The sequence below is a fragment of the Pipistrellus kuhlii genome, unplaced genomic scaffold, assembly GCF_014108245.1.
Source record: "Pipistrellus kuhlii isolate mPipKuh1 unplaced genomic scaffold, mPipKuh1.p scaffold_m20_p_8, whole genome shotgun sequence".
Lineage (NCBI taxonomy): Eukaryota > Metazoa > Chordata > Mammalia > Chiroptera > Vespertilionidae > Pipistrellus > Pipistrellus kuhlii.
Window position 1 is genome coordinate 25,169,063 of NW_023425584.1, and position 14,749 is coordinate 25,183,811.

Here is a 14,749-nt window from a genome sequence, read left to right on the forward strand (position 1 = left end):
GTCCGCAGACCGACACTCTACCGCTGAGCCAAACCGGTTTCGGTGTGTCAGTTTTTTTTTTAAATGGCTCACATTTATTAAAAACTTCCTCTGTCCTAAGATCTTTACAGATATTCTTTTAAATCAGTTATCTCTCCTGGTGTATGATTTAAACAAAATTCACTTTCTTATTATTTACACACATTACCTATTCTTTCAATAAATCTAAGATCCACACAGGACAGGTTCCAGGCCTGAGGGAGTTAGTGAAACTTCTAAACAATTACATGTGGGCTCCTTTTCAGGAAAACCTTGAATGCTCTAGTTTAGTCTCAAGTCACTATGAAGACTGAAGAATTCAACTCTAGAGCAAGGCAACTGGCCCACTATACTCAATGGGTTCTAAGCTTCTGACCTAGCAAGCCCTGTGGGACACAGGCTTAATGCTCCTTCCACTGAAATGTCAAGTCTGCATCTATTACAGTAATGATCCATTGCACAAATATATGGACTGAACATTGATTCTGAGATCACACACTCTATTTAATATATCTACTGAGCCAAACAACACCATCAATTTTTCACGCTGTTTTAAAGCCAAACTTGCTGCTCAGACTTCAAGGCATCTTGTATTCTGGTAAATAATTGACACCTGTTGTGTGCCAGTCTCAACCCATCAATACATATTTTCCGGCGTATAAGACGACGTTGAACCGAAAAAAAAGTCAACCGAAAATCGGGGGCAAAAGACCAAAATTGCACAAAAATTACCTGCAGATCTTGACGGCAAAGTAAGTCTTTTCTTTGAAGTGGGGGGTAGTCTTATACAGCGAATATAGGCCTAAATCTATGTTTTAACTGTAAAATTAGGGGGTCGTCTTATCCGCTGGAAAACACGGTAACCAAAGTTGTGGCTGGGCCGGCCCTTGTGGTTCTTATAATAACAAGATGCCCTCAATAATAACCATCAGGAAACTTTGGGAAGGGGAGTATTACTTACAGATCCTGTAAATTATACAGCGCACCTGGGACCACATGGAGGTTGCAGGAAAAGGGAAGAGAGAAAGAGAGCGCGAGGGAGCGGGAGAGAGCACAGGCCTGGGGTTCTGCTTTTATTGAGATTGCAGGTGAGGGCCTAGGGCTTCATGGGCTCACTGTTTATTGGTGAGTTTAAAACGTTAGAGACTATTTAAAGTGAAAGAAGAGAAAAGGCAAGTGGGCCAAATCAAAGGGTCAGTTACTGAAATCTCTGAAACAGAGGAGCCTGGGGGCTGGAAGGTATGGGGGGGGGGCGGGCGTGGCCTGGTTCTTCATCAAGTCAAGTGGCTGCTAATGTGTTTATTGAGATAGCCATCTTTGAAGTGGCTTTGCTTTGCCAATGGACGCTTAAGTCAGGCACTTGCATTACAAAAAGATAAGCCAACTGTTATAGTTTACACTACAACTCTGTAACGTGCCATAATTATAATCTTCTGATAGAAAAAAATAAAAAAATTGTGCAACTTATGGTAATTAAACACAAATTAAACCACAATGCTTTGCTTATCATATTTTCATAATAATGGCAGATAATATCCATTGTTAGGCAAGGTGTAGAAATTCTCATAAACTATTGGTAGGAGTATACTGTAGTTCCAGGGCCAATTTTGTAATATGCATAAAAAAGTTTAATGTGTCCAAACCGGTTTGGCTCAGTGGATAAAGCGTCGGCCTGTGGACTGAAGGGTCCTGGGTTTGATTCGAGTCAGGGGCCCGTGCCTGGGTTGCAGGCACATCCCCACTGGGGGGTGTGCAGGAGACAGCTGATGGGAATTTCTCTCTCCTGGATGTTTCTAGCTCTCTCTCTTTCCCTCCCTCTCTGTAAAATAAATAAATACATACATACATACATACATAAATACATAATAAAAAAAACAAAAAATCAATAAACTATATATTTTTAAAAAGAATGGTGAACTATGATAAGAAAAATGAACAATAAACTACAAAAATACACCTCACACAGAAATAAGCATTTATATAGGAAAAATTAGGCCTGATCTCCCCCGTAAGTGTGCACACATGAAATCTATTCATTTGAACCTGCAGAAACCTTTGTTCCCTGACTTTCAGATGTCTGATTATTGATGTGGAAGAGCTATAAGAAGACTGGTAACCTGGCTACTTACTTAGAGATCTGGTTATTATTTATAATAGAAATGAGTAAAGAGTTGTGAAACTGATATTACTTATTTTTCTTCAGGAATGGGCAAAAAAGTAGAGGGGTAAAAATATTTTTCTTATGGTCTATGTGGAATTATTTTACCCTCGTTAATAATAGCTATAGATTAAGCACTATGTGCCAGAAGCCAAGATCAACAATAATTAGTATAAATGAGAGAAGTACTTCAGAAGGCTGAATGGGGCTTTTGAAATGCAGAAGGATGAATGTCTGCATTGTTATTACCTGCTGCTGATTCAATAGCCGAAGGCAACCCCCCCCCCCAAACCTGGTGATCTCTTTACTGTTTACTAATCATTACCATTGATATGTCTGTTTGCATTCCTAAAAGGCAATTGTTTATTCTAGTAAATTAAAGGCAGACGGGAACGGAGACTCAGTGGAACTTGGTCCCTTGTACCAAGCTCACAACTGGCTTTCCCCAGAATTTCCAAATTTATATTACTTGTCTTGTGTATTAATTTGAGCATCAACCCTTTCTCCAAGTCTTTGAACTCAGGCCACGCTGGCAGTGACTTCACAACTATGGTGTGCCAGACACCTAAAACCTCTTTGAGATTATCTTACTAAATCTTCCCCACAAATCTATAAGGTCCATACTATAATTATTCTTATGCTAGAAATGGTGAAACTGAGGCTGAAAAGCAGAGTCTCTTGCCCAAGGTCCCCCAGCTAGCAAGCAGCAGATCTATTGTGGTTTATTTCTTTTTTTGTAAGTAGAATCACCATATAGCCAAGTTTGCCTGGAACGGTCCCAGTTTACTTGTATCCTGAAGTAATTATTAAATGGACTCAACAACAAATTATACGGTCACTCTAAAACAAGGTTTCTCAAATTTGGTTCTGAATTTTTGGGCTGAAAAATTATTTGTTATTGGGGGCTTTTCTGTATATTATGGGGTGTTCAGCAGCACTCTTGGCTTCTACCCACTAGATGCCAGAAGCAACTCTCACTCAAGTACCAAAAAACCAAAAATATCTCCAGGCATTTTTCCCTGAGGGGCAAAATTGCTCCCAGTTGAGAATCACTGCATGTGAAACTTATGCTCATGAAAATTTAATTACAAAAGGAAAAGATAGTCAACTTGTTACAGAACATGTACCATGAACTGAACTACCTATTACACTGGCTGGCATATACACTGTATTCAATAAAAGTTTATTTTGGGGGGCCAGGGCTAAAAAAAATAATGAACAAGATGACTGGAGGGCTCTAGTGATAACAATTGGTTTGTTGCAACTCTTATTAGAGAAGACTGACATAATGTGCTGGGAAGCGACCCAGAAACCTTCTGGCTGCCCATTTGAGTAATACTGTGGCATTCAGTTATTGATTTCATTGGGTGTTGTGCCTTCGTAATGAACATAAGAGCCAAGGAGATAGACAAGGAGTGACATGGTAAGTTTCATACTGCAACTTTCCCCAAAAATAGCAGCTAAGGATAATCAGTCTTCTATTTCCTCCTATTCTTATACTTAGAAATGACCACCATTTCTTTCATACCACCATTTTCCATTTATTAGCAATAACAGAGGAAATACCAGTAGCACCAATTAAAAATGAATCCACATGACGTGTTTTATCCTTACAGCTGTAATAACTAGTAACTAACATGGATTGGAAAGCACTTTGCAAAGGTAAAAAGTGCTGTACAGATACATTATCATTATCATCATTAATAAATTAGCCCGATTCTCCTAGTATTCAAAAGGCACGTAAGGTCAGATACATGGGTTTCAGTGGGGCAAAATGATCACAACCTACAATGTAGCAATGGTTCAGACGTGTTGGCAACAAGTTTTACCCCATGCAATCCTGCAGAGCTGAAGTTACACACCCTTCAAAACATGGGAGAATGAAGCTGAAAGTAGAGAAAACAGATTTTTTTTTAAAGACTTACTGCTTTTGTTTTAATAACAGACTCCTACCTCTTTTATGTTAACTTTTAAAATATAATTACTCAAACTTCTAAATTGTACATTTTAACAAAATCAACATATCTTATTGAAGTTGACAGTAAATTTTATTATTCTCTATGAGCTGATATTCCAGACATCGTTAGAATTTCAAAGCAGTCTGCAACTTGAAAGAGGTCAGATTGGTAAATTTTGTGCTTGCATACCCTCAGGGGATATCTTCAGTATTCACCCCGGAATTGTTACTAGAAAAAAACAGCTTTATCCATTCCCTTGCCAGCAGGAGTCTTGGCAAGAGACAGCTCTTGGCTGACCATAAATAAAATTCCTTGAATCACCAATATCTTGATTTAAGAAATAAATTTTACTGTGTCTTACATACACAAAAGCTGATTAACAATGGTTAAAAAAAACATTAGTTCACTTTTCCACAGGTGTACAAAAGGAAATATGATGGAATTACATTCAACAATAAAGCTTAAAGTTCACTCTAGGTAATAGTTGCATTAACATTCACATACACAAGCACAGAGTAGGTATATTTCAGGAGTCTTATAATAGCATACAGCATACATATGGGAGATTGATCTCAGGTAACATCATAGGTGTTAGCAAGGTTAGCAATTCAGAGTGTTAATAGAAAAGGTAAACAAACCAAAGAGAAGGTGTAGGCTAGCGCACCAAGACAAATCACAGAATCAGAGGATTGCAAAGTCTGTTCACTGTGTGTATGAGTAAACAATATTTTTCTTCAATTTCTGGGTCTTGATAGAGTTATTGGCTAGACAAGGTTGTGTATTCAAAGTGCACATAATTGTTTCTTAGAAAAGAGAGAGAGAGAGAAAGATCCTTTTATTTAGTAATTAATACATGCAAGAGGCAGCCCCAGAGTGACCTGAAAGAGTAAAGCTGTGATTGGCAGGTGGCCGGTATAATACAGATGTTCCAGGCAATTCTCTTAAAGCACTTCTGTAGCAGCAATGATCATTTAAATGGCTGTAGTCTGAATTCTTTTTTTTTTTTTTTTTGAGGCGAGTTTAGGGGAATTGTCTTCATAGCTCTCTTTAAAGACTTATAGCTATAGATTTTCTCTGTTTTAAATAAATCTATCAAACAACAAACAGCATCAAGTGAGGTGTTGGGGTTTTCGTTTTTTCTTTTGCTTTTGCATATGTGCTATTGGAAAGGGACCAGGCCTTTTCATAAACACCGTGTGCAAAAGAATTTTTAATAAAGTGATCACAAGGACATGTACAGGAAACACATCAGATCTGCTTCTGTTGCCCTGGCTGGCCCCTGCTACACACTGAACTGTTGACTTACAGATACAATTCAGGTTTTAGGTATAATAACATCACAGCCAACAGACTTTAGGGACTGCTAAAGCCTTGTCCCTGAGGGCAGTTTTGGCTGATAGAAGGTGGCCACCACCTCTTGAGTTGTAAGATTTAGAAAGTCTGGTTCCTTTTAAATTTCGCATTTCCCCTCCTGACTGGTAATTCCCAGGGTTGATTTGCCTTTGTTTCCCAGCCCCTCCTTTCACCAACTAGTTTAATCTGGCCCATCTCAGCCAATGTGGTGCTCACACACATGCCTAATGGCCACAAGCTGCTCAATCTTAAAACCTTTCCGCCTGCCCTGCAAGTGTCATCAAGGCAGGATCCTGGGAGCTCAGGGCAGAGAGTCCAACCTCTCACTGGAGGGGCTGGGAAGCCTCTCCTTTATGGCGGAGGAGAAAGGAAACTTGGGTCTGCTTTTTAGGTTCTGAAAACAAGCCAGAGTGGAGAGAGTTAACACCAGACTTAGTCAAGCTTTTCAGACAAAACCTGTCAAATGAGATCTAGACACACTCAGGGAACTTCCTGCAGATTTCTGAGGTCTATTGAGAGGGTGGGTAAGAGAGAGGTGGGGGAGTTGCTACACGGGAGAGAGTTGCCATTATCACAAAAACTGGCTAAGTGGCTTATTTCCAGGACAGGACCTCACTGGTCACTGTTGTCGGTCGTGCTGTTCCCTTTCTCTTTTTTCTCCTGGGTCTTGTTACCCTTCTTCTTTTTCTTCTTCTTCTTGGTCTCCTCCTTTTTGCCAAAGGTTATGAAGTCACTTTTGTCAATGTGGCTGTTGGCGGGCTCCTGCCGGATGGAGATGATGGCGGGAGATCCTGGGATAATGAATTTGTCTGGCAACTCACTGGGACCAGACTGTTTGGGGTTGCCTGGTCCGTATTTAAAGGTCCAGCTGTTGCTGTTGACACCAGCACCGACTGGAGGGGACACCTCTCCTGCCTCGGGTTCTGAAAGACAAAATATCACAAATCAGTAAGAGAGTCAACACGTGCCTCCCATGCCACATTAGTGGGTAGAATATAGGAAAAGCTACACAGACAGGCCTGGCCACCAAGAAAAAGAGGGGGGCGGGAAAAACACCCTGAGGTCAAGCTACTGTAAACGGGGCATTCCCTGGAGCAATCGGATACCCTGGGACATTTTTTCTTGTAGTTACCTCACAAACCGAAATACCTGAATCTCACCGGATCTCAGGTACCACACTACTGTTTCTTAACCAGTCTAAGGACTGCCAGAGTCTCCAAGTTCTGTCAGAATTTTAAAAAAATACAGGTTCTAATAATGGCAGTAACTTAAAAGGCAGCTGATATGATAAGATTCTGCATCATCTGGATTTAAGAACTGATAGGGGATTTTGGAACCTTGTCTGCAATTGTATTCAAAATGCTTTAATTGTCTTCAGCTAATGGGGAAAAGACACCTAAAAAAAAATACATGATGCAGTTTAGAATGTTTTTTTTTTTAAAAAAAAAAGCAGAATATGTTACTTTTAGTGTATGAATTCAAGAAAACTTCAGCTACAAAATATATTTTGACACCTGTTCTGTCAAAAAAAAAAGAAGAGATAAATGTAGTTAAATTAATTACATTTGAACCTTAAACAACATGGAGTTGTTAAAGGCCCTGAACACCCCCCCCCCCAAGTAAAAATTCAGATACCCTGATTTAACTTTTGACTCCCCAAAAACTTAACTACTAATAGCCTATTAGTATTGTTGACTGAAAGCCTTGCCAATAACATATACAGTGTATTAACACATGTTTTGTACATTATATGTGTTATATAATGTATTCTTATAATTAAGCCAGAGAAAAGAACGTGTTATTCAGAAAAATATAAGGAAGAGAAACTACATTTACAACATTATATTTACTTATTGAAAAAAAATCCACATATAAGTGAACCCATGTGTTCAATCCTGCATGTTCAAAAGTCAACTGTATTTGATCCTAATTCTATCACAATAACCTGTGGGGTGGTGACATGAAGCAGAGGACGGATGGGAATAGTAGTACGTGTGGGCATGGAGGGACACTACACGGCATAAGAGAATGGCATTCCATTGTAAACCAGGCCTGCTTGTTTGGATAAAGCACTGGGAGCCAACCTCACTTGCCAAGTCCAGTCCCCTCCCTCAATGTGCTTACAGTCTGGATGGAACTTACACTTAAGCAATTATAAACCAATTTGGTAACTGTAACAACCAAGGTACATGGAAAGTATTATAGGACTCAAGAGGAGAAGGTTATTAATTATACCTGAGAAAGTCAAAAGAGATGCCAGAGAAGGAGATTAAATTTACGCTGAGACTTGGGGAAGTGATTGTGCGTCCACAAGGGTTTTCAATGCAAGACTTTCCCCAGAGTCTAGTTGGAAGACACACCGTAAAGTACACCCATGACTTCTAGAAGGGGAGAGTTCAGAGCGAGAGAGGAAGAGGAATGGACTGTCTACACAAAGTGATCTCGGTGGCCATGACATTGGAACCTTTGACATCACAGCAGTGTTCTTATAGCTGGCGCAACTCCTTTGCTGGAGTTGTGGAGCTCTCTGGGTAAGAGTGTTGCAAATGTAATTCAAATACCAGCAAGCTGAGGGGGGAGGGAGTAAGAAACTTTCTTTTCTCCCTTAAACTCTTTCCCCTACACCAGGCTTCCCTTGCCAGAGCTCACTGCCACAATAGCTCTTTGGACAGAGGCAATAGATATCTATTCTCAGAGGCTACTTCCTTTGATTCATCTGTAATCAAATCTGCACTTGATCTCTGCCAGGATCTGCCTGTTTACCTTTCAAACACAGGCCCTGACTCTGACAGACTAAGACAAAAGTGGGAAATGTATTTAGAAGCCTCTGATTTGGCATTTGGGGGAACTGGATTTCACTACTCCTCGGTCCTTTATTGCTCTTACAGGAGCCCAGGATGGAAATTTATTTCCAACCATACGCAGAACTCTGCATGTGGCCTTCAGGACTGCCATCTGGAGATGCAGAGCTCTGAGATATCTTTATCTTGCAGAATTGAGGAACATTAATGGCCATGCCTGTTGGCGGAGGGAGCCTCTCACAGCAGGACCACTAAGAGTTAATGAGCAATTTTACCTGTCACTGAGCTTCTCTGTGCTTTGCTGGGAGTCTGAGTTGGGTCTGATTCAACCTAAACTCCAAGAAGCAATGAGATGGCCACTCAGTTGCTTCTGCAGAGCAGAATTAACCCTAACCCTAACCCCTCACAGACCATTATGCCTAACCTGTTCTGGCTGATGAATAAGCAAACACCTCTGATGGCTCTTTCAGGTAAAATAATAGCTTAAGGATTTGACATTTACTGACCTTCTGATCTGAGTCCCTTGGTCAAGAGCACTGAAACCCTGGACCAGCTTTGCCTATAGCTGTGACTCTGGGCAGAATCAATGAGATAACTCCCCTCAGAAAAAGATGAGAGAGACACACCTTTTATGCCCCTAACCCTGGCCCAGCACCTCCGATCCCAGCAAAAGGTCAATCAAGGGAATGCTTTTTCCTTCATTGCTGCCTCCCTTCCCCCATCCTGGGACCTCCCACAAGTCTCCTCCCCTCTGCTCCCAGGCCCTAACTCACAGGCAGACAAAGACAGGGCTGAAAAGCAAGCAGTCAAGACACAAATGAATGGATCGATTAGACTCCTCGAGGATTTCAGACACTCATCAAGCAGGTGTGGATCCCTCACATTCAGATTACAACCCAATAGGATTTTAAATTTTTAATAAAATATGATCATCATAGTAAATGGTTTTGCTTTTTTATTTTTCCACAACAGTTAGGAATACATTTTAAAATCAGAACAGCATATATATAGAACTGCCCTCTGGAGGTAGCTGACCACTTCACTTAATCCTGTAATCCAGTGTGGGCATTTCCCTTAGGCACTGCCCAGGGCATTCTTGGCATCATTCCCAACTTTCCTCTGTCTTGCTAAACTAGCTCAGATGAAGTTCATCTTCCGTGACTGGGAATGATTGGGCTGGAGGCTTTGCCAATGCCAATGCCAGGGAAGGTCCTGAAGATTGTGAAGTATGTGCCAGATTTGTAAACTCACCCCTGTTCTGAACTGCCCTGGACAATCAGCTAAGGCCAGGGGAGGCTTCTCTGATGTGAAATAACTTCCCCTGACACAGCAACACCAAGTCATTCTGGCCACGGAGCTTACTGTCAGGAAAGCTCTTAGAAGGGCTACTGACGGAGGGTATTTTCCTCTCTTTTCCTCTCTTTGTGTTGCTTTGCTCTTCGGAATGTGAGGGCCTGCCCTGGCTCTGCGACTCGATAGTATATAGTCCTGCGCCACATACATACATATCTCTGAGCCTGTTTCCTTATTCACAAAATGAAGATGCTCACCCTTCTGTCTACATCAAGGTTATGGATGTAGTTAGTGTTTACTGGGCCCTTCCTCTGTGTGGCCCCGGGTTGAGCAGATCTGCATGCGATATAGTTTCTCGCTCCTCACCGTAGGAAGTAGATATTGCCATTACCCAGGCATGTTTTATAGGTATATCTGTTTTATATATAAAAAGACTAAGGACCAATGTCACATGGTTATTAAATAGTGAGATCTGGCAACCTCCCTTCAGTTAGGAGACCCACATCCTGAGCTGTATGTGAAGGCTCTCTGAAAACCCTGAAGCATTATACAAATGAGGCAATTACTGTAATTATATCTGTTTCATCACCATGTGGGAAACAGGGATCCAGGCAGGAGCCCTCTGGGCTGGATCCGTTGAAAGGAGCGGAGGTGGGGGGAGGGGTGTGTGCGAGCGACAAGCTCAGGAAAAACACCGCTCAGTCTGCAGGTTCCAGCCCCTCCCCTTCGCTCTTCATTCATCCCTTTGTTACCGTCTCGGGGATTTGGGGGCTAACGTTAATAAAGAGCTTCCAGAAAACTCATCATTTTGATTAAAGCCGGGAACTACTATCTTGCCAGACAGCACTCTGGAGCCCGCCCACCGCCCGCTCTGCTCGGTTGGTGCAGCCAGCGAAGGCTTTTAAAGGATGACCGCCGCTCTCGCCCCGCCAGACAGCTCCCCTGGATGCCGGTTCTGGGGCGCAGATGCTCTGCCTCTGGCGACGCTGGGAAGAGGCAGGACACAGAAGGCTCTGCAGATTCTGGGTTTGCGAGTGAACATCCTGGTTTCTGAGCAGGGACCGCTGCCTCAGCCCCTCCCTTGACTGCTCTCCCGACCCGAGCCAGCCGCCGCAGCCCTTAAGCAGCTCCGATTTCATTGGAGCCTTCTTCGGTTTGAGCAACCATTTCATCTCTCCATCTCCCATCTGCCCTTTCTTCGTGTGTGTGTGTGTGTGTGTGTGTGTGTGTGTGTGTGTGTGTGTGTGTGTGTGACAGGACTGAGCAGATTGTAGAATTACACACGCTCAGCCTAATCAAAGGCAAGAAGCATCCGCCACCAAACCCGCTGAAAGGCCAGGTTGTAAAACATCTCTAGCTCCCTCCCCCTCCCCCTCTCCTGCCGTCTGCGGGGTGTGGGGACTGCTGGAACAAGCTCCGCCTCCCTTCCTCCCTCCCTCCCTCCCTCCCTCAATCCTTTATGAATCGGGCGACGCGAATCTAAGTAATTACAGCCCACAACGCATAGGAGAGCCGAGGTCTGAAACCCAAACCCTGCCTAGATCAGAGAGAGGAGGAGAAAGCTCACACCGCCTGGGCTAGCATTTCCCCCACGGCTTCGTAGTCCTCCGGTTGACAGTGGAAAGAATTTTCCATGGAAACAAGAAGTGTAAAAATATACTTCCTGCTCCCTGTAAGACTTTAAGGTTCTGTAATGAGAATAGTAGGTTTAGATTTAGCTAGTGTGAATTATGTGATGTTTAGAATACGGTATTATTTGATATTTCTGGGCCTCGGTTTTCATGTGTGAAGGGGACAATAGCACCCACCTCATGGGCAGTTTTAGGATTAAATGTAATTTTTTTTTTACATTTAATGTAAATGTCTAATGCTTCAGAGTTTTCAAAGAGCCTTCATATACAGCTCAGGATGTGGATCTCCTAACTGGAGTGAGATTGCCAGATCCCACCATTTAATAACCATGTGACCATTGGTCCTTAGTCTTTTTATATATAAAACAGATGTGTCTATAAAACATGATGGATATTGGCAATTATCCTTAAAGAGCACATAAGGTAGTACCTGGTGCAGAGTAACAACTCATGCATTTTACATGTAGTATGATCAGCACAGCAGCAGATTTATTCATTTGTTTAAGGAATATTGATCCATTACTTATGATGGGTCAGGCACTTTACTAAGCATTTTGCATATGTATGTATTTATTTAAAAATACATTATCTTACACACACACACACACACACACACACACACACACACATATATATATATATAAAAGATTTCCATTTTATAGATAAGGAAACCAAAGGCCTAAATTATAAGGTGATTTGACCTGAATCACAGAGGGATTTGGTAATAAAGCTAAAACAATTATTCTCTCACTGACTCCCCTGCTCTGTAACAGGTTTTTATTTCTTTTTACTTCTTGAAGCTTTGGGGGTGGGGGAGGAGACAGAGCTGAGCTCTATTCACAGGCCTAGTGTTCTGACCCTGGAGCGGCTGGAAAGGGACTATAGAGTGCCTGTGATCAGAAGGCAGGCCTGGTGATGGGGAGGCCAGCATGGTCCCACTCCCCAGGGCTGCCACTCCTGGTGTCTCCCCTCCCCTGGGCGGGCTGAGTGATCTGGGGGAACTTGTGTGGCTGCCTGGTGCCTCAGGCCACAGCTGGGCTAATTTTCAGAAATCTTGGAGAGGAAGAGATAAATACAGTTGCGTATTTTTAAGCCTCAGCTCTTGTTCTGTGCCCAAAATAACTCTGCCATTTCTAGGTTTAGAGTATAAAGACTTCACGGGCTAGGAACCCAGATTCAAAAATCGGAATAGCCTGTCTCAACCTTCCTAGGTCTCCATAGTCAGCTAAAATTTTTTTTTAATGATCACATTCCTTGTTTCTGTGACAACCACAGGGCTCCTTTAAAAAAATCATTAAGAAATTAAAGATAGCTACAGCATAATATGAAGCCACACAGGGCTTTTCTAAGTGCTGGGCAGCCTTGCTTGGACCCCAGCGCCACTGCTGGGTTCCTCCTTCAGCACCAGCTCTTGGCAGTGACTTTTCCCAGGGTCTCACGCTGACTCCCTATCCCACCCAGATCTGTGTATGGCATAACCATTCCACCTGCTTCTGGCTTTGGTTGAGTTTTCAAACTTTTCTTCCCCAGCCTTCTTCCCTTATTCTGCTACAATCTGTGCTTCTTAAATTTGTCAGCAATCCCAGGCTCTGTGCTGCTGTGTCACTTCTCAGCCTCGAGCAACCATTTCTAGACAAGCAGCGATGTCCCTTCACTGAGGGTATAAAATGGAGGAGCTGTCAGAACACTGCAGCCAGAGAGCAAGAGAAACAGTCATGGGCTCCTCATCTCCACCACCCCCCACACTCTGCACTGCAATACCACTCCATTGAAACTGAACAGTTTGAACCTGATTTATCGTGTGCCAGGTATTGTGCTAAATGCCAGAATGTTACATTGAGGAAATGCTAACATGTTTGCGTGCTTAGCATGAGCTAAGCATGTTTGCATCTATTGTCTCATTTAATCCCTCTAGCAGCCTACAGTCTGGCATCTTTCACACATTAATAAACCTGAGGCACAACAATTAAGTGCTACCACGGGGATCTGAGGCACCATGCAATGCCACACTGCCTCCTTAAGCTCACAAATTTAAACAAACCTGCCCTTCACTCTCCATATTTTCTCAGGCATAATCAAAACCAGATCCACAGAATTACCTAAGAAAATTCCCAAAGCCGGTTCTTTTTACAAAAATGCTGCACACACCCCACTTTGGGTGCCACATTTCTAGACACTCAAAGTTTCCAAGCCTTGTATTAAGTAGAGGAAAGCACTAAGTTGATAAGATAGCTCATGAGTTAATCTTCACATATTATAGGTTGTTTTAAAGATTCATAGAGCAAAGGGGGCTTATACGTTCTTCCTTCTTAAAAACTAACAAGTCTTCTAGTGGCTCTCCATGGCTAGCAAATGAAACTACAAATTCTCTAGCTGGATTTTTAAGGAACTACAAAATCTGACGTCAGATTAGCCTTCTGATCTCATTTCCAACAGTCCTTCATCCCTCTCTACTCCTCAGGTGTACTCATTCCATTTACCCAGATTACACACTTCGGATTTTTATTTATTTATTTATTTATTTATTTATTATTTATTTATTTATTAGAATGCATGTATTGTTCCCTTTCCTGGAACTATCTTTTTTCCCCACATCCTACTTGCCATGCTTCAATACCCAAATTACATGTCACATAATCTGACCTGGTCCCCTAAGTCCCCAATTCCATCTTCTGGATTCCCACAACATCCAGTATCCATGGTTATTGCGGGAGCATTAGACCCCAGTGAAAATGATCTGGGGGACTCTCCGGAAAGGTGAACCAGCTTACCATATTTACAGGGGCTTGTTTTTATTACAACACAGATAGAATCTGAGTCCCATTCTGGACTGAGAGGCCTGGTGGCTTGTCTCAGCTTCCTTTTCCATCATTGGCCCTGCCTGTTATGGTCCTTATCGCATAATATGGTAATAATTCTGTTTTATTTCTTTACATTTCTGTTTCCCCACACTATGAAGACAGGACTGTGTTATATTGAATATTATATTTGCATCACCTATAACAGAGATTGGTCTTAAGCAGATGGTTAATAACTATTGGTTCAATAAGTATATACTAGTAGAATATTCCAACAAAATTCTATATTGAAGCCATGCCAGGGAAAATACCTTTGGAATGATATTCTAATATTTTACTTCTTTATGTTTGTGTGTGTATGTGTGTGTGTGTGTGTGTGTATGAGGGAGAGTATATGAATGAATGTTTGAATGAATGAATGAGTGATTTTAAAGAGAATGGTGGGGATGGTAGTGGTTTAAGGAGGAGTTCTAGGGACCTGCCTATGAAGTGGGGTTTGTGAGGATCTTCATAGTGTCCTCCAAATCATTACCGTTTAGAGGCTAGCGTCCTGGAGGCAAGGTTGTGACCCTGAGTGAGAAAGGATCAAAGCAGATAACTTACATCTCTAACTCCCCATATTTAAAGAGAGCTACTGAAGAGCTCAACATCCTTAAAAAATTTCACCAAGGCAGATATTTAGAATCAATTTATATTTGGCCCAATAGAGGGAAGTTGACATGACATTGATCATTGACTA

The 14,749-nt window shown here is 42.0% G+C and overlaps 1 protein-coding gene across 7 annotated transcripts in view; it reads right to left on the reverse strand.

Annotated features, from left to right (window-relative positions):
* Positions 1 to 3,696: 3,696 nt before the first annotated feature.
* Positions 3,697 to 14,749, reverse strand: part of LOC118711012 (protocadherin alpha-C2) — a 109,352-nt gene continuing 98,299 nt past the window's right edge. For all 7 annotated transcript variants that reach the window (XM_036423896.2, XM_036423901.2, XM_036423892.2 and 4 more), the window contains exon 4: positions 3,697 to 6,410. In XM_036423896.2, coding sequence (XP_036279789.1) covers positions 6,100 to 6,410 — 311 coding nt within the window. In that variant the 3' untranslated portion in view covers positions 3,697 to 6,099. The remainder of the gene's footprint in view (positions 6,411 to 14,749) is intronic.